The sequence below is a fragment of the Garra rufa genome, chromosome 4 (assembly GCF_049309525.1).
Source record: "Garra rufa chromosome 4, GarRuf1.0, whole genome shotgun sequence".
NCBI lineage: Eukaryota > Metazoa > Chordata > Actinopteri > Cypriniformes > Cyprinidae > Garra > Garra rufa.
Window position 1 is genome coordinate 25,475,731 of NC_133364.1, and position 20,921 is coordinate 25,496,651.

Below are 20,921 nucleotides of genomic sequence, written 5' to 3' on the forward strand. Positions count from 1 at the left end.
AAAGTTTGCAGTTGTGTTGTCTCTTTCTGAGGTACTTTCAAATTTTAGGAAAGGGGTCCCTAACAAGTGAATTATTTTATTTGTTTGATCCAAAGTTTATTTGGCATCAACAGATTTGAAAACGTCAGTGCTAAAAGATTGATTAATTGATTTTTTTTCCCTCTAATTGACGAGTGGTGTCATTTATCATAATACTCTTGCTGATTTCCCCACGTTTACTGTGAAGGGGCTCTTCACATTGTGTCTCATTGATTTTGCATATCATTCTCCTTCTCCTGTTCCTAACAGAACACAGAAAAGTCTAAAACGCATCAAACTGCTGCCTTCGAAACAACGCTAATAAGCTAACATGAAACAGTCAGCCAATAAGATCTTGTTCATTCTTGTGTTGTCAGCAAAAGCGAAGGAAACACCGGCTTTCTCGACTCTGCCAGCAACTCATTCCTTGGCTGTTGACAGCGGTTCGTGTTTAATCGTGTTGCGACACTGGAAACTTTTGACAATCCCAGGCAGGGAGGTCAAAACAGCCGTCCTCAAAGTGTTTTCCACATCCGTACGTGGCAGGACTGCTGACGTACGCTCTGAAAGCCCATGCCTCACCTGAGACGGATAAGACAGGATGAAACCATGAGGCGTACAACCGCCTCAAGAGCTCCGTGACCGTTCGCACTCGTGCTGAGACTCGCTGACGGACAGATTCCATAATATCATACAGCACAAGCGCATGCTTACAAACCCAGGGCTCATGTTGGGGTATTTGCACATTTTACAGTAAGAGACAGATGTTTTGAAAGGGACAGTGCACCTAAAAATGTCATTTCTGTCATTTATTACAAACCCATAAGACCTTTGTTCATCTTCAGAACACCAATTAAGATATTTTTGATGAAATCCGCAAGCTTCCTGACATGTTCAAGGCCTAGAAAGGTAGTAAAGACATTGATAAAATAGTCCAGCAGTGGAATAATCCTAATTTTATGAAGCTACGAGAATACTTTTTGTGCATTATTCAACAATTTCTTGTCTTCCGTGTCAGTCTTCTGGGCCTTGAATGTGTCAGTTGTGTTTCTGTCTATGCAGGGTCAGAAAGATCTCGGATTTCATCAGAAATATCTTAATTTGTGATCTGAAAATGAACAGAGGTCATTTTTGGTTGAACTATCCCTTTAAACACTTTTATTTTTGTACATATTTGATTAAAAAGTGTACAAAAAAATCCCGAAAATTCTATTTGATACAGATTTGTTTAAAAAAGAAGGGAATTTATTGCTCTTCTTACTTCTGTCATGCTTGATTCTCCTGTAAAGATTTTGTTATATTATTCAAACTATATTTAATATAACTGAATAATAATTTCTACATGATTAATGATGACTCAAGTGTCCAAATACTTTTTGAAGCAACTGTATATATTTGTGAAAACATTTCTTCCTCTGCTCTGATACTACTGTTCTCCTTTTCATTTTAAGTCAACAGGTGCCAACAATTTTTTTTCCTTTTTTCTGGAGAGAAAGTAGTCTTTCAAACTTGACTGTGAATTCAAGCCCAAAACTGCTGCTTTTCTCGATCCAATCAATTCCTGAAGGATAAAACGATCCGCCCAAAGCATTTTACATCTCGTTTCACTCGAAAATGTGTCACATTATGGAAGTATAACAGGTTGCGAATCCCGTTTTGGTGTTGACTGTAAATGAAAACGACTTGAATACCAATTATTCCCAGATTCAGTTTTTGATCTGTTATACGAGACAGACCGTCCAAAGCCCTAAAGTTATGGACTTAATCCCATGAACACACACATATCTGTTCGAATACATTTCAATACATTAGCATAGCACGTCTGCATTTGGCCTTAGAGGACACATACACACACACACACACACACACACATACACACACACACGCTTGTTTCGTTCTGCGGCTGTGCTACGTGTCCAGGGACTGAAAAGGATGCACACACAAACGCATCCATTCATCTTGTGAGCGTGTAGGCGTGCGTATGTGTGTGTGTGACGGACTTCAAAGGCAGACAGGAATACATCTTTACTAAAGAACCCCAGCTGCTCAGGGCCATTTAGCCCTGGACCGCTCTCGCATCACTCAATCAACAAGGGACAGTCTGTTTCTATGTGTGTGCGCGTGTGCGGACCGTTCTAAATTGCAGCCCGGCTCTGATAAACAATTCCTGCTCTTCACCTCTGGGTGCATTTATATTCTACGCCTTCGTTCTGGTCTCGCGCACACACATGCGAGGCAGGCGTTCTGTGAGGCCGTCTGTTCGGAAGCACCTCCCCACTGAAGCTCAGGCTATGGCGGCCAGGCAGGGACACACGCGGGGCACAGGACGCGACGTCCCGCGCTGAATCGGCACAGCGGGTGCGTGATCGTAGATTAAACCGCTGAGACCACAACTCAGCGCAGTTACGCACCCTTGCTGGGATGTGTGCGAGTGTGACTACTTTTCGGCTGGGGGCCGGTGCCCAATTTGTAATAGACTGGTACATTTCCAGCATAAAAAGGTTGGATCTGGGTTGACGGAATATCAAACTGGTCGGTTAAGCCTACAAGTCTTAAACGACAAAGCACTAACGTCAGTGGCCAAGGGTGCGGAATATTGTCTTCACCGCGTGAAGCTAATAAAACAACAACTCAAGATGCAAAACTAGATTGCTTCCATTATAATCTAGATGTCTACACTGCTGTGGTGCAGCATGATGCGATGCAAAACTTGATGGACAGTGCAGCAAAAGCAAAGCTAGTCCAGCCACTTGCAATATAAGAAAACACATTGCATTAAGAGCTGGGGGGGTGAAAACTTTTGGAATTTGAAGATCAGGGTAAATTTTACTTATTTTGTCTTCTGGGAAACATGCAAGTATCTCCTGTAGCTTCTGAAGGGCAGTACTAAATGATATTTAGGCAAAATTTGAAAAAAATTACACGCCTTCATTCTGTTCAAAAGTTTTCACCCCTGGCTCTTAATGCATTGTGTTTTCTTGTAAAGCATCAGTGAGCATTTGAACCTTCTGTAATAGTTGCATATGAGTAGGGCTGCAACTAACGATTATTTTAATAATCGATTAATCTGTCGATTATTTTTTCGATTAATCGATGAATCGGATAAAAAAAACAAGGGATTTACAACCCTTTATTCAAAAACAGAACTAAAATCTTTAGAAAGTGCACGAACATGTTGCTCCTTGAACTGTTATAATAATAATAATAATAATAAAATAAAAATGGACTAACACAAAAAACATACACATGTAGCCTATGCTTTACATCTGCCAAATATATAGACTAAATAAACTAAAATTACTATCCGTAAAGACAGCGGCTTGCTGTGGTGTACATGCTGCATTTCCCATCAAGAAGCCTCTCAAATTAAATTCCTCAGTGCGCATTAAAAAAGTCATGTGCCTTTGCACGCTGGAACGGGATAACTTGACTAACTTTCTGCTACATTCATTCTGCCATGGCGGTGTTTAGTGTCCTGCCATCAGCAGCGACCAGCTGGAAGAGTTCCGCATTCAAATGCACGCAAAACTGGCCTCAAAGCCCCAGCAAAAGTAATTATGAATGTGTCAAGGGAAAAATTAAGAAAATATTCGAATTACTTATTAATAAACTAGTATTTTCTGATTCAGTGTTGCAAAGATGAAATTGACGATCCTGCCATCTGCTCATTAATGCCTAATGCATCTTTATGGATTAGCTAATGAAAGAGTTTTGTTTTCGATTTTAATTATTTCGTTTTATAGTAAAATAATAATTTAAAGCTTTCTATAGATATTGTGTTTGTGAGGCAATTACCTGGGTTTCGGTTAATTATTGTGAAGCGCTCCTGTTTAAACCAAAGATATCAAGCGTATTCTGTTTGTTTTCTTTAAGAGCACATTTTGTTGATACTGTGAGTACACACAAACTAAGGTAGACCCTTTACAGTTCCGGCCCGGTGGTAAATTACTCTTACCTTTATGAGCAAAAAAGAAATTCCACATTGCACTGGCGTCTCCATGCCCTGCAAAGCGCGCTTCTCTCCGCACAAACTTTGGATTTATATTGATTGAATGATTAAACTAATATTGTGATATGTTTTAAGTTTTTTATATCAATGGATTTTAATTTAAATCGCGATGAATTAAGCAGGCTTTTGATCTGTCTGCCGCTGTTTGCTAGGTATAACTTTAAAAAACAAAAACTTGAATTTAACAAACAAAAAGTGTTCCAAATATATCTCTAAATTAACTTTATAAACTAAAGGAACGAAAATAAATGTAATCACTTTGCTATTAAAATCAGCAGCTGTGTAATGAGGAAGAGAAAGAGAAAAAAAGACAGTCGGACTGGAAAGTCAGTCGGCCAAAAATTGATGAGCTGTCGGACATTTTTACAAGGAATGTTTGTTTAATAACCTATATAATATTCTTAGGCTACTTTCTTAATTAAATATATTATTTCTTTGATTTATTTTAGCGTTTTTAGGCTGCTTGTTAGCTGATTGAAGTGTAGGCTATAGACAACGTGCCACCGTCACAGCCCTATTCAAAACTGAGACGATTTCACCTCAGCAGAGCTCCTCTTTCTCCTTACGGTTGTGGTATGTTTTCGACACATTATACAGACAGACAGTGTTACAAAAACTATAGAAGTAGTTTTCTCCATCTCCACTATCCAACGACCCGTACACCAGCTGTTTTGCGATCGAGCATGGGCAGCATTGGCTGCCAAAGTAGGCTTAAATATCAAACATGTTTGATATAAATCGGGGCAGCATATATGTATAATGTAGAAACGGTGCTTTATGCTCAAATGTTCCAGTTTTGCGCATAAGTTAAATTCGCATTTTTGGATGGAAACACAGCTTATGAGGTGCCGAACTCTGCTGGCATCAGTGCGGGAGAGAGACTGAATGTGTCCACTCCGCTCTGCGCTCAATTTTTTTTTTAAATATATATAATAACAACCAAATGTCTCTGCGTCGCGCGACACAACGAATCGATTATGAAATTCGTTGCCAACGCTTTTAGTAATCGATTTTTATCGATTTTATCGATTCGTTGTTGCAGCCCTACATATGAGTGCCTCAGTTGTCCTCGGTGTGAAAAGATGGATCTCAAAATCATACAGTTATTGTTGGAAAGGGTTCAAATACACAAAAATGCTGAAAAGCCAAAGAATTTGTGGATTTGGAAGGATTTTTCTGAAGAACAGCAGTTTTTCTTGTGGACTATATGTAAACATCTTTAACACGAAATATCTTATTCAGGTCAGTACTAAAAAAAATAACATGCATTTTGTATGATCTCTCTTTTTTGGCAAAATAATTCACATTTTGCAGATTCTGCAAAGTGTATGTAAACTTTTGACTTCAACTGTATATGTTTACTAAAAACATTTTAATGTATTCTAAATATTTATCAATATTTAATATATTTGATAAAATGTTTATTTTAATTATTATTTATTTAATTCTGTGTTCCGTGTTTGTTGGTGGGAAGGATGCAACATTTGACGGACATTTGACAGACATTAAACTATTATTATTTTAATAATTTATATATTATTATTATTATATTATTATTATTCATATAATGTGTGAAATTGATGCATGCAATGAATTTTAACTTTTAAATATTTAAATAAATAAATCACAGAATTAGTTCTAAGCAAAAATCCTGATAATTTTTTACCCACCCCCATTTTCATCCAAGATGTTCATGTCTTTCTTTCTTCAGTCGAGGAGAAATTAAGGTTTTTGAGGAAAACATTCCAGGATTTTTCTCTATATAGTGGACTCCAATGGTGGCCAATGGGTTGAAAGTTCAAACTGCAGTTTCAACACAGCCTCAAAGGGAATAAGTGTCTGATCTAGCAAAACGATCGTCATTTTCTTACAAAATACAAATTTATAAACTTTTTTAACCAAAAAATGCTTGTCTTGCACTAGTCTGACCTTGGAAAGGTCACGTGTGACATAGGTGGAAGTACCGACCCAGGGTTTACACATTGAACATTTTACAAAAAAAAAGGTAAAACAACAATTTTGGACAATTTTGAAGTTGGAGGAGAAAGTGAAACTGCAATTTGGACCTTCAACCCCATTGGCCACCATTGATGTCCACTATATGGAGAAAAATCATGGAATGCTTTCTTCAAAAACCTTAATTTCTTTTCAACTGAAGAAAGAAAGACATGAACATCTTGGATGACATAGGCGTGAGTAAATTATCAGGACATTTTAATTCTGGAAGTAAACTAATCCTTTAAATGTGTTACTTCAGTGAAAGTTAGTTCTCATAAATAAGTGTAAAACTTTAGAAAACTAAATAAAGACTGCAATGTGTCATGTTAGCTTGTGGGCAGGTTATGTATTACACGAGTCAATTGCGTCAGTGGAAATTTACCGAAACTTAAGTAAGATCTTAGGTTATCTAATATTATGTGTATTATGTTGCTTTAGGATACTTCAAATTGACTCCTGTTAACTGGCACACTTTTCTTAATATAATCTGCCCATTAATTGGTAATTTCAAAAGGTGGAAAACTGTCCTTATGGGAGAAAAAAAAATGGAAAACGAAATCGTTTTTACAGAAAATCAGTTCTAATTGGCAGACGCCACGGGGAAAGACAGCACCAGAGAGACAAGCGGGAAGTTAATGCTCACCTTGCGACTTTGTTGGTGGAGAAATCTTTCAATACGGTCTAATTTAACAGCCAGAGTCACGCGCAGACGACCTTTTCCTAAATGAAAATGGGTTAGAGTGAAGCTGAAGGCTAGCGGCGGCCATTACGGCCCAACGGCTGTGTCAGAGGCCTTGATGAAGCTGGACCTGAGAGAGGCACTCTAACTGCAGCTAACTGAACTACAGGAGCACTCAACACTCCGTCTGAAAGCCAATCACACACCTCGGCTCTGGCGGAGATACCCGCCGCAATGGCTGTGTGTGCACCAGAGAGAGTACAGGACTTGAGTAATGCTCTCCCACTCGGCCCTGACTCATCCTCCATAAGAGTGAGAGGATGGGCGGCACTGTGAACGCGTACATGCCATCTTCCTGTCTGAGTGTTAACAACTCCGCAGAACCGAGGTTAACGCCTACGCTTTAGTGCTATTCTGAAACCCAGAGAGCTACTTCGCTGTCTACCGCCTACATAGACGGCATCGGAACCAAAACTAAACCTCATAAGCGACTGATTTGGATCATTACTGCATTCAAGTCACACTGTAAGGATCATATTTACAAGATGAGCGGACATGAACGCAACCACAATGTCATAATTATGAGTGTGAAACTCTTAAGTTCAGACTTTCTGAGTTGAGGGTGTATATATTAGAGAATCAAGGTGGAAGCTATATTTAAATTGTTAATGTTGATGATAATTAGTTGGAATGCATTTAATGAACTGTTTATTGAATGAAGTTGAAGCTAAACCAAAAAAACACACCTCCTTTAGGAGGTATCAGAATAATGTGACCAAGCTACATTACCCATCATGCTCTGTAGCAACACAAGAACGTTTGCAATACAATACATATTTTTAATTCTACTGGCTTTCCATTGTTTTCCTATATATGTTAAAGGGAAAAATGAACATTACTCACCTTCAAGCCATTCTAGGTGTGTATGACTTTCTTCTTTCAGATGAGTTATTGTAAAAAAATATCCTGGCTCCTTCAAGCTTTATAATGGCAGTGAATGGCTGTTGAGATTTTGAAGCAAAATAAAGTGCATCCATCCATCATAAAAAATGCTCCGCAAGGCTCTGAGGGCTTAATAAAGGCCATTTGAAGTGAATCAATGCATTTGTGTAAGAAAAATATCCATATGTAAAACTTTATAAACCATAATCTCTATTTTCGTCTAAATGGCGTATGCGAGAGAGCAAAACAAAACACCAGTGGCGACTTAGAAGTACAAAACAAGGATTTGTAAAGAAAAAGTTCTGAGGATTTGTATATAAGCCAAGAGGAGTCTGGTTTTAACCAAACTTGGTTCTCGCGAGACAAGCATATTCTCACTGGAGCTTATGCTACGCCTACATCCTACGACATTCGCTGAAACGCCACTGTCCCGTGAAGAGATTACGGTTTATATAATGGACATTTTTCTTACATAAACACATTAATTCACTTTAGAAATGTTTATTAACCCCCTTAAACCATGTGGAGCACTTTTTTTATGATGGATTTTTTTTTTTTTTTTTTTTTTTTCATTCACTGCTATTATAATGCTTGAAAGAGCCAGGACATTTTTTTATATATAACTCTGATTGTTATTCATCTGAAAGAAGAAAGTCATATACATCTAGGATGGCTTGAGGGTAGTAAATTAACTTACAAACCTCTTTAATATGCTAATATTAATCATTTATCGTAATATGCTAACGTTAATATATGATCATCTTTTGCAGCTTATTGCACAAATGCATCTCGAAATCCTGCTTTTTTTCCATTTCTGACTGAAAAATTCAATAACAGTTCAACTTCATAAGGTGGAAATATACAGGAGTTCAAAGTCAGCACGAAAAGTGCACAAACAGCAAAGGTGACTCCAATTTAATTTGATGTTAGCATGCTGCTAAGCTAATATTACGCTCTGAAAAAGATATAAACATCTCAAATACTGGGTTAAACTATAGACATTTTTTTCTATTTGTTCTAGCATGTTGAGCGACTCTTAAACAATAGTTTTTTTATTTATTTATTTTTTTTTTATTATAAATTTATACTTCTTATTTTAACATAAAAGGTATTTAAAGTTGTGTTTTGGGCCATTATGCTTTGGCACAGTATCTGTCAAACAAACTAAAACCGAAAGCACAATATGGCTTAATCCCTTCATCAAGTCTGTTTTTGTTGCGTTTCAAAGCGAAGCACGCATTTCGTTCAGGCGATCAGCTCGTGATCAGGTGTTTTCCATGCCTCAGAACGGCTCAGTTCACAGTGAATGCAGTGAACTTGTTTCTGGCATGTTCTAGGAGTTTAGCGCACATTTCGGAACGCAACGGCCACCAGTTACGCTCTATTTCACGGCAGATGATTACAGCATTTCACTAGACTTGTAGTGAGACATTGTAAGCCTGTTTTCACCATCAAAATAAAAGCTCTACTGCAGTTTCCATCAAAATAAAAGCTTAAAAGTGCAGTATGAATTGCTGACAGCTAGCGGTTTAAATGGGTAACATTAATGCAGTCCAAATTCAAAATATCTCTTTCAAGTGTAGGAATTAGGAAAAAAGTATTGTAATTTCCCTGCTGTAGTGTAAAGCAAAAAGTGTTATTAAAGTGTTATTATTATCATCATTATATTCTAATTAGTTTGGCTTCCTAAAACACCAGTGTGAATGTAAATTAGACTGAGACAGTGTACTTCAAATAAAAAAAAGTGTTGAGTTCACTTTAAAGTTCAGCTACAAGGCAATTCATTTTAAGGTTATTTAGTTAAAAACATGAGCTGGAGCTTTTGTATTTTGAAGTGCGTTAGATAGAATAATTGAACTTTAAAAAGTACAAAAATGTAATTTTTTCCCAAGTCTTCATTTGTCTTTTTTTTTTAAATATCGCAATAAATATTTAGATATTATCATATATCGATATTTTATATATGGATGACATTATCATATATCGACTATATCGATATTTGAACACAGCTTTTGCGAAATGGCGAAAGAGTAAGATATGGATGGAAGATGCAAGGCAGAAACAGACAGACAGGAAATGATGAAGCAAAGCAGGAAGTCTGAGGCTCAAGCTAACACATAACACATGTGCAGGTTTACATGACGCAGCATGACTCCCAGCTGCAGCGCTTGCGTGTGATGTATAACGACAGTAAACGCACACTACCTTTGCTCTGTGGTGGGTTCTGACTGCGATCTCGCAGTATGTTGATCTGGTAGACGGCTCCGTACGGCTCAAAAAGCTCCTTTAACTCTTTCTCGGACCAAGAGCGAGGGATCTGACCAACAAACATCTTAATGGCATCCGGATCAGGCTGGTCCGAGTGTTCCAGGGCGCCGTTCATCTTCCCAGCTGTACCGTTACTGCAGAGAGACAGAAATCAAGTGTTATGAAGTGTTAATCTGTGCACATCGTTGTCTGAAAACACTGAACGATGTAAAGTGAGACTGGTTGGTCTCCAAGCTCACAGCGAGAGCAAATTTGGGCCGGACAGATCGACAACTGCTCCTCATTAAAGCAGGAAGACACTGAGACACAAACCCTGATTAAAATCACAACAGTGTTATTACACTCAGCGTGTGTGCTGTATTGTGTGTTGAGGTTGTGTTTACAGTCATGAGCAGGTACAATTTAGTCTGTTCTGGGTTCAATAAGCTAAATTATCATATAAAATAACTTTCATTTGTTCCTCAGTTCATAAAAACAAAGAAAACATGTCATTTACAATGGAAGTCTATAAGACAAGTGTCGTAAAATTGTATATTTTGTATATTTTGGAAATATCATTTTAAGACTTGCATATTAGTTGAGATTACCTTGAAGAAACTTGCCTGTGGAACATTATACACAATTTGTCAACTCATGCCATTACCATGTAAAGATGAAATCACCTGTAATTTTGTTTCATTAAAAACAAATAAAACTTTTGAGGCTAAAAACACTTCTGTAACAGGTCAAATACATTAAAATGGTTAATATAAGTGCTTTACCACAAATACAAGCTTCACATTTATGCTTTATAATAATCTAGTGCAGTAGACATCCATTGTAAGTGGTTTGCTGAAAACACAATGTTCCTACAGTTTCAACATGAACTGAAAGAAGAGTTTTGAGTGAAAAAATCGTGACATGATAAAAGTGGCTGAGCTGAGTCAGGGTGCGAAACGGATCGGTGTGACCCCTAGACGCCCATGTTGCTGGTTCAGTGAGTTCATGAGGAATTTCAGGCGCTTGTTTTAGTTCCAGATGAAAGCACTCAGAGAGAGAGAGAGCTATCGACCCCCCCACTCACATTGCCTTTTTTTTTACCAGCTTACAAATAACAAAACGAGTGAACAAGCCTAAACAAACTCAAAAATCACTGAGTGTCTACTCGATTTAATTTCAGTTCGGCTTTGCTGATCGAAGGCCAACCTGCCTGTTGCCCTTCAACTGATATGAAAATAAATAAAAAACGAAGTAAATAAATACTTCTATCCTCAGCGAAGAAGCATAATCATTTCCTTGTGAGACTAATTATCGCACTAAGCATTCTGTGAGTAAGCCTTCTCCGCCTGTTTCAAGATAACCGTTCAAATCTCTTCCCTTCGAAACGTGCATCACTCCAAGGACATTTTGACATGAATTAAGCGCTATTCTCTGCACAAAGGAGAAATGATTTCTTTTCTCTGTGTACTGTGCTGGTCTGTTTAGATTTGAGTCACTAAAATATCTCACTGGAACACCCTTAAACTGAAAAAATAATACAAATAGAGGTGTTTCCGCAGAGGAGGCAAGGGAGGCAGTGTCTCCTCAAAAAAGTGGATGAGAAAACAATTCATAGTATAAATATAAAACAACACGAATATTACAAAAAGCGTATAAATCACTCCGCAGTTCTCTTGCCTCCCCTGAGCCCTTTAAGTTTTAACAGACTCCCTAAAGCGTGCGGTGAGTTTGTTGGGGGGTAATTGAGAATGAAGGAGGGAAAGTCACGTGAGAGGAATCAATGCCTCCATCGCGATGTGATTGGATATGACTGGTTATGTTTGGCTGTGATTGGCTCATGTGATAAATCCTGGCTCTTTTGTTTGCGTTTGTGTTTGTGCATGTTCAGTGTTCGCAAATCAGTCTGAATGAACAATATAATGGCGTTAATGCGAAGACTAATAAAAAACTTCGATATAACCACTTTGTCAAGTCAAAATAAGACTTAAAATTGCCTAAAAACATAATCTCTGTTTTTTTTTAAGTGAGTAATCAGCTTGCTGAAATGTAAAATAAACCTCCGTGCCAGTGACCAATATTTATAGAGCTTTGTTATGAGGTTTATTATGAAAAGAACAACTGAACATTATTTCATAAATACGATATGTAATTGTTTAAATAAAATGCATTGTTTAAACTGATACTGGCTTGAGTTTTCATTTTGGAATAAATGTACAATGCTTAAAAACACTAAACTGATGAGATGTATACTTGGTTTTAATTCACAGAATAGCTTGTTAATTACATTGTTAATGTGAAAATATAATCTATTTTTATCCTGGTAGTGTAAGAATATGTTTATTTAACCAAGAAAATGGGACTAGGGCATGAATTTACATTTCATTAAAGAAAAAAAAGGACTTCGCCTCCTCATATAATTTTAGAAGAAACTGCAAAAAAGCCTGAAAGAAAAAGAAAAAAAATATATTTTTGAATGAAGGACTTAAAATACCCAAAACATAAATGTTAATCACTTTTCAAACTGGCAAAAGACATTTAAAATTGTTAATTTAACACATAGACATTGTTAATACTAAAAAAATAGACTTAGAAAGAAAGTAAATCGACTATTTTTAGTTTAAGAAACAATGTACAAACCTAAAATTATATTGTAAATGTACTTAAAAACAACATTTTTGTAAAAAAAAGAAAAAAAAATCATTAGAATTTTGTGACTATAACAATTACTCAGCACACAAATACACTGAATTCATCCTAAAGCCTATTTTTGGAAATTCAGATGTATACATCATCTGAAAGTTTTCCATTGATGTATGGTTTGTTGGGATAGAACTCTATTTGGCCGAAATACAACTATTTGAAAATCTGGAATCTGAGGTTGCAAAAAAATCTAAATATTGAGAAAATCGCCTTTAAAATTGTCCAAATTAAGTTCTTAGCAATACATATTACTAATCAAAAATGAAGTTTTGATATATTTATGGTAGGAAATTTACAAAATATCTTCATGGAACTTGATCTTTACTTAATATCCTAATGATTTTTGGCATAAAAGATTGTTTTGTGGTTCAGGGTCACATATAAACATCATGCATTACACATTTACAGATTAGAAGTGGGAAAACAGGCAAGCAGAACTAACTTACTCACTTAGTCATTCACAAAGCCTAATTTCTCTTTAAGCCGATGAAGTGATTTGTCATTCTATTCAAAGGAACAAGGCCTAGAGTTAAAGAGCAGTCACCGATAAAGAGAAAAGGTTGGAGGTAGAGAGAAGACACACAGACCTCTGGACACGATTCATCCATCTCTTGCAGAAGGACCCTATTCTCTCCGCGGAGACGCCCAAGTCTTTGAGCGATTTAAAGGACATTTCTGCATGCGCGGCGGGAAAGCCGCCCTCTCGGGTCCCCACGGCAACGGCTGCTCAGCTCTACCCCCACCCCAATAAATCCCCCGGCAGTTACCGCGGTGATAAGGGTGCCCCTCGCCGCCGATCAAAAAGCAATAATGGCGAAAAAAGCAAGCATGACACAGGCACAGAGGCCAAGAGCCAGAAACTGACTCTGATACAGAGAGAGGGATGGGACTGCGAGTGTCAGGGTGTTGTGCGTGTATGTGTGCGCTTGTGTGTTTCACAATTAGTAATTGTTTCGTTCGACAAGGCCCGACTGCAGGAATACAAAGGCACAAGTCACAGGAAGCCTGTAACAGTGTGCTGGAGGACACTCGCACACACTGGCCTGGGGTTGGGAACCAAGAAACGCTTCTGAATCAGATCCATTTTTGAAAAAAAAAATAAAAAATGCTGGAATCGAATGAATTTCATGACGTTTGGTTTCCGTTAATGGTTTTTGAACATGTGGCTTCTTTCTCAGGTCACAATTTTGAAGAATTTAATACTTTTAGTAAGCAAGGACGCGTTAAATTGATTTAAACTGACAGGAAAAAACAGGTTTATTGTTGCAAATAATTTCTATGATTAAAAAATGATGCATTAAATTGATCAAAAGTGACAGTAAAAAAACATTTGTAATGTTACAAATTATTTCTATTATATTATTAAACTTTTTTTTATTAAATGCATTAAATTGATTAAAAGTGACAGTAAACATTTTTATCATTACAAATTATTTCTATTATTAAACTATTTTTTTAAAGAATAGCGACAAAAATGTATCAGTTTCCACAAAAATATTAAAAATCACTTTAAGTTGTAACAACTAAAGTTGTTTTTAAAATATTACTTATTCAACTTATTCTAAAATGTTTAAAAACAAAAGATGCATTAAATGTATCAAAAGTACATTAATTTAGATATTTTTTTAAATGTTACAAATGATTTCTTTTTCGATTATTTAACAATTTTTCAAAGAATCATGATACAATTGTATCAGTTTCCACAAAAATATTAAAAATCAGTTTTTTAATTACTCTTTTTTTTAAGTATTTGAAATGATCATAAATGGCAGTAAAACATCAAAAGTAAATTTTAATTTAGATCATTTTTTTAAATGTTCCAAATTATTTCTCTTTCTATTATAAAACTGTTTTTCAAAGAATCGTAACAAAATCATGGCTTAAAAAAAAAAAAAAAAAAAAAAAAATATATATATATATATATATTTTTTTTTTTTTTTTTTTTTTTTAAGAGGATGCATTAAATGGATCAAAAATGCCAGTAAAAAAATAACATTTTTTAATGTAACAATTTATTTCTATTACTAAACTATTTTTCAAAAAATCATTACCAAAATGTATCAAGGTTTCCACAAAAACATTATAAATCTGTTTTTTTTTTATATACGGTTTTAATGTTACAAATTATTTATATTCTTATTATCAAATTATTTGCTCAAAGATTCATAACAAAATGTATCATGGTTTCCCCAAGAATATATATATAACTGTTTTTAATCAATATTTATTTTTTAAATATATAAATTGACCAAAAGTTTGAGTTAAAATAGATTTTTAATGTTAAAAATGTTTTCTAATTCTAGACTATTTGACAAAAATGTATTGTTTTTTCAAAAATATTACAAATCAATTTATATATATATATATATATATATATATATATATATATATATATATTGATTTTTGAAGGATCATGTGACCCTGAAGACAAATAGAAAAAATACAACTTTGCCATTACAGGAATAAATTACATTAAAATAAATAAAAAACAGAAAACAGTTATTTTAAACTGTAATAACTTGACTCTAATTTTGATCAAATAAACAGCATTCTTGGCTTTAAAAAAATATTTGCACAAAATAAAAAAATGACAACAAGAATGAAATGACCAATGACCTCGTCTTTTTTATAATATATACACACAAAATAAAAGTAGACTAAATGGCAAAATACAGCTACAGTAGGGTTGTCTGGTGCTAAAATGAATCCTTACCAGACTCATTAAATTCCTTACAACTCCCTACAAAGGCCTAAGGAGAGAAGCCGGTGACAGTTTAAATACATTGTCCTTTATTTGGACCATCTTTCTCTCACTCTTCTGTGCTGACAAGGTAGAAAGAGAATGAAGCAGACACAAGGTGAAAATAAAGCGTTTGTGTGTATGTGTGTGTGTGTGTGTGTGTGTGTGTGCGTGTGTGTGTTTGTCTGTCTGAATGTAAGTCCTGAGGCTCAGATTAAGTTGTCAAGTGGATCCACTCCTGCCATAGCATTCTTTCTCTCTCTCTCGCTTTCTTTCTATCCACTTCCCTCTCAATTGAAGTCAATTGTCTGCCTTAATGGCTTAACTAGACCTTCCATCAGCCTGGGCTGCTCTTAAGGTGTGTGTGTGTGTGTGTGGGGGGGGGGATTGCTGATGTAAGGAATTCTGATAGTCCGCAGGCTCACACACACTCATGTACTTACAAACAAGCACAATAACTCTACAAGCCAGCAAGACAATCATTAGTGCTTCTAAAACAGTCTGGCTGGTTACTAGACATAAATAGAATATAGCAAATTATGATTGGAGACAAAGTAATGGCTAGAGTGAGATTATTTCTGGCCTAAGCAGTGTATATGTATATGCGTTTGTGTTATTTTTTGTTTCACAAAAGGTTCTTTGTGGCGAAATAAGGCTCTTCAAATTATTAAAAGGTAAGAAAGAGCTGGTTCTTTTAAGAACCTTCAACTGGATTGTTCTTTGTGGAACCAAAAATGGTTCTTCTAAGGCATCGCTGTCAAGAACCTTTAAAAGCACCTTTATTTTTAAGAGTGTAGGCTAGTTAAAGTATATGGGCCTGCACATCTACAGTAACAGAAATGTAAGACGATTATATAAAAATACAGTGTGTAAAAAATAAATAAATAAAAAGTAAGGAGCGAAAAGAGAAAAAAAAATGCAAGTAGACTGTGAAAATGAAACTAATTCGGATACAAAATCCCTCTTCCACCCATTCCACACACATTAGTTGACAGGCAGCTGGGGGGGAAGTCGCAAACCTGTAATTTCCTCGGTTTAAAAAAAGCGCACAGCTGACAAGTGTGTGTATGTGTATGTAAGCAGGAGAGAGTGAGAAAGAGTAGGAAAAAGTGATTTTTATTTATTTTTCCAATCATCACTAGAAGTTAACACCGCCTGTCTGACAGCTGTGCTGTCGTATCTCTCTCTCGCTGGCGACAGGTGATGCTTTAATTCCACTCATCAGTTAAGCTTTATGATCCTAATTAATCTCATTGGTCATAAAAACAAGGCGTTCTGCTCGGAGCGCTGAAAAATACTCAATCCATCCACACTTAATAGGCAAGATTTATCTCTGTTTCTCCATGGTTCATCTACTGCTTTATTTCTCTGTCTTTCTTTCATCATGTCATCATTCAGGGCTTGTCAGTCACGTTTATGATGGGGAAACCGTCCGTTCAGTGACCCCGTACGCTCAATGTCCCATTCGCTGTCAAATTTGTGCTCGAATCATGTATTTATGACTGAGACTGTTCGTTCTGCAATTTGGTTTTAGGACATAATGGCTTTGGCTCAAAACCTAGTGAGCTGTCAAAGCAAGTACATACAAATGATTAAATCGTATTATTATTATTTTTTTTTATCATCATACCCTAGTACAAACATTTAAATTTCACCTATTTCTGTCCATACATTCATACTATTTTTTTTTTTTTGGGGGGGGGGGGGGGGGGGTACATGTACGTCTGAACGCTCAAACCATATGAACGTATTCATTTTGCGCAACAAAGGAATGTAACAACATGCAAAGAGTACAAAGTATGTTAAAGGGAACCCCTGGTATTTAGACTTGCGTGGCTTAATATAACATAAATGATTTATTTTGCTGAAATATGGTGGCATGCGAAAGTTTGAGAACTCCTTTAAGAATATGTGAAAAATGTTAGCAAAATAAGAGAGATCATACAAAATGCATGTTATTTTTTATTTAGTACTGTCCTGAGTAAGATATTTTACATAAAAGATGTTTACATATAGTCCACAAGTAGTATATAAAAATAGCTGAAATTATTAAAATAAGCCCCTTCAAAAGTTTGGGAACCTTTGGTTCTTAATACTGTGTGTGGCTGCCTGGATAATCTACGACTGTTTTTTTGTTTTGTTTTGTGATGGTTGTTCATGAGTCCCTTGTTTGCTCTGAACAGTTAAACTGAGTACTTTTCTTCCAAAAAATCCTTCAGGTCCTGCAGATTCTTCAGTTTTCATATATAAACCCTTTACAGCAATGACTTTATGATTTTGAGATCTTCCACTGATGCTCCAGAAGAAACACAATGCATTAAGAGCTGGGGGTTGAAAACCTTCGAACAGGACGAGGATGTCCAGATCTTTCTTATTTTGTTGAAACGTGACCCTGGACCACAAAACCAGTCATAAAGTTAAATTTTACAAAACTGATATATATACACCATATGAAAGCTCAATAAATAAGCTTTCTATTGATGTATAGTTTGTTAGGATAGGACAATATTTGGCCGAGATACAACTATTTGAAAATCTGGAATATAAGGGTGCAAAAAAATCAAAATACTGAGAAAATCACCTTTAAAGTTGTCCAAATTAAGTTCTTAACAATGCATATTACTAATCAAAAATTACATTTTGATAGGTTTACAGTAGGAATTTTACACAAAATCTTAATGTAACATGATCTGTATGATCATGTTACATGATCTTAATGTAACATGACCCCAGCGACTTAAGACTGGTTTTGTGGTCCAGGGTCACAAATATAATTTTTTTCTATTTAGTAGTGCCCTTAGGAAGCAACAGAAGATACTTGATTGTTTCCTAGAAGACAAATTAAATACAATTTACCTTGATTTTCAAATTAATACATTGTGTTTCTTTCTGGAGCATCAGTGAATGTTTGAACCTTTTTTGATAGTTGTGTTTGAGTCCCTATTTTATTTTATTTTTTGTTATGTGGACTATATGCAAACATCTTTTATGTAAAATATCTTACTCAGGACAGTACTAAATCAAAAATAACATGCATTTTGTATGATTTCTCTTATTTTGTTAAAATTATTCACATTTTCACAGATTCACATGCCACTGTATGTAGTAAAAAAACAATGAAAGTTTTGCGTTATTTAAAAAGAAGCCACATCGTTTTATACATATTTTGGACTCCGGGATGATATCAAACGGTTGCACTCAGTGAGCTACTGGTGCTACCTGTTGCTATTTTTACCGCAACACAACTCAGTGTACACAACTCGGAAAATAAAATACTAATACGATGCCACAATACGTGGCTTTTGGTTGTAATTTTCAGTTGAAGGGCAACAAACAAAGCAATGCAAGTCTTCACTGTTTTCTTCTACCTATAAGAAGAGTAGAAAAAAATGGGAAGATGTCTGTGGACGAATAAAACTTCCTAAAAAACAAGCGTCTTTGTTTTCTCCACTTTAGCCCTGATGCCTTTGAGGCTTTTAGTAGACCACAGCTACTGAAAGAGCTTACAAATGGCAGAGACAAGAAACGCTAGATGCCATCCTGGCAGGATGTAAATATGCCAACACTTGTCACGACGCCGCAGCCACTGAAGGAGTTTCTCAGCGTGGATTTCACTCGATATCTAAGTGGTGTTTAGACTCCTTGTGGGGAAAAATCAATGGTAGGCATTTGGTTTAAGCCTACGCTTATATCCATCACCACCTGTAAGCTCTTTCAGTAGCTGTGGTTATCGTATCATGCGAGTATTTTCATATTTTATTTTACGAATTGTGAATTCAAAGCTGCCGTAATCGAAATAATGGCGCCACCCATAGTCCAAAATATCTATAAAACAATGTGGGTTTTTTAAATAATGTAAATATTTCATGGGTTTTCTACTACATATTCTAGTAAGAGACATCATTTATGTTATATTAAGCCATACAAGTCTTGAACTTTAAAATCGTAAAACCGCTGGGTGTTGTAACCATGTTCATACTTTCAAATTGTATGTATTTTTTGCATTATTGGGCATCATCAGTATGTTCAAACTGCTTTCAAACCTATCAATCTTCAAACTCCCTTATGAATTCCACAGATGCTGTCTAAGTAGGCAGCTCATAGGATCTGAAACAGCCAATGATGAGCATTTGTCCTTTCATATGTCCTGACCAAGATAGGTAGACTTACCCACACACACGCACACAAATCTCACACATCAAGGTCAGACAGGCAGTGTGACTCTAGAAAGATATTTCCTGTCATCACGTTCGTCAACTGTCAGGGAGATGTCAAACTCCGACTAAATTTAGAAAAAAAAATCACCTAGGACAAACTGTTTCCTGTAAACATCACTTACAAAGTCAGCTGACAACAAAGAAAACCTACAAAATAAAAGGAGAATAATTTTTCAAGGTCTGAGATATTTCCAACCAGTCAAAAACACACAGCCGAAAAAACATGCCAGCTTAACTGCGAAGAATGACAGGCATCGGCGTGTGTGTGTGAACGCGAGCGCATGTGTGAGATGTACAAAACTGTTCTGTTAATCACTCCACTTGTTAAAAGTGTGAAGGGGAGGTGGGTGCTATAGAAGTTTCCATGGTAACTCTTGAAACGCGAGGCGCCGATGTGATAAATGTCACACTTGCTAATGAAGCAGCGAGCTGGAGAGATGCCGTCTTTCGGCGCTAACGAGGAGACGCGCACACACACACGCAAGCCATAAAAACACAACAATAACAGCCTCGTTTTATCCAGAAACATTTTTAACTCGCTCCATAAAAACTACATTACTTCAATTTAAAACGACAAGCCCACCAGAGCACTTACTGACATATATTATTTCTAAATGGACAAGCTAAAATCAAAAAATAAACACTAGGTTCTGAGGAGTTTTATTGACTTTTTCATGGTGGTAAATCTTAAAAATGACAAGAAATCAAAATTGACCTTATTTGCTTTCTTGATAAATGTCCCTCATCTTATTCTGCACATTTCATCAATGCGTAATGTTTTGAAAAACAAAACAAGCGTTCAGAAATGCTCTCTTCCTCTAAAACTTTCTTAAATTACAGCTTGATTCAATTAAAGGAGAAGTTCACTTGCAGAATGCAAATTTCCTTATAATTTACTCACACCCATGTCATTCAAGATGTCATCCATGTCTTTCTTTCTTCAGTCGCAAAGAAATTGAGTTGAGGAAAACATTCCAGGATTTTTCTCCATATAGTGGACTTCAATGGTGGCCAATGGGTTGAAGGTCCAAATTGCAATTTTTTTTTAAAGCAGCTTCAAAGGGCTCTACACGATCCTAGGTGAGGAATAAGGGTAAAGATAGAGTAGAGTGGAAAACACCATCTCATTTTCTCCTCTTCCAACTTAAAAATCATACAAAATTGTTGTTTTACCTTTTTTGTAAAGGACGTTTGACTTTCTTTGCACATTCACTAGTTGCGTGATTACACAATGCGTGAGGTCGAGCTAGTGCAAGAAGATAGGCATTTGTGGTTAAAATGTATAGAAATTTGCATTTTTCTTAGAAAATGACTGATCGTTTTGCTAGATAAGACCCTTATTCCTCAGCTGGGATTGTGTAGAGCCCTTTG

The 20,921-nt window shown here is 36.0% G+C and overlaps 1 protein-coding gene across 1 annotated transcript in view; it reads right to left on the reverse strand.

Moving 5' to 3' along the window:
* Positions 1-20,921, reverse strand: part of celf2 (cugbp, Elav-like family member 2) — a 107,560-nt gene that overhangs the window by 47,761 nt on the left and 38,878 nt on the right. Inside the window, exons 2-5 of the mRNA XM_073838906.1 lie at positions 9,836-10,048; positions 2,625-2,648; positions 1,533-1,562; positions 220-244 (exon numbers count right to left, since the gene is read on the reverse strand). Coding sequence (XP_073695007.1) covers positions 220-244; positions 1,533-1,562; positions 2,625-2,648; positions 9,836-10,048 — 292 coding nt within the window. The remainder of the gene's footprint in view (positions 1-219; positions 245-1,532; positions 1,563-2,624; positions 2,649-9,835; positions 10,049-20,921) is intronic.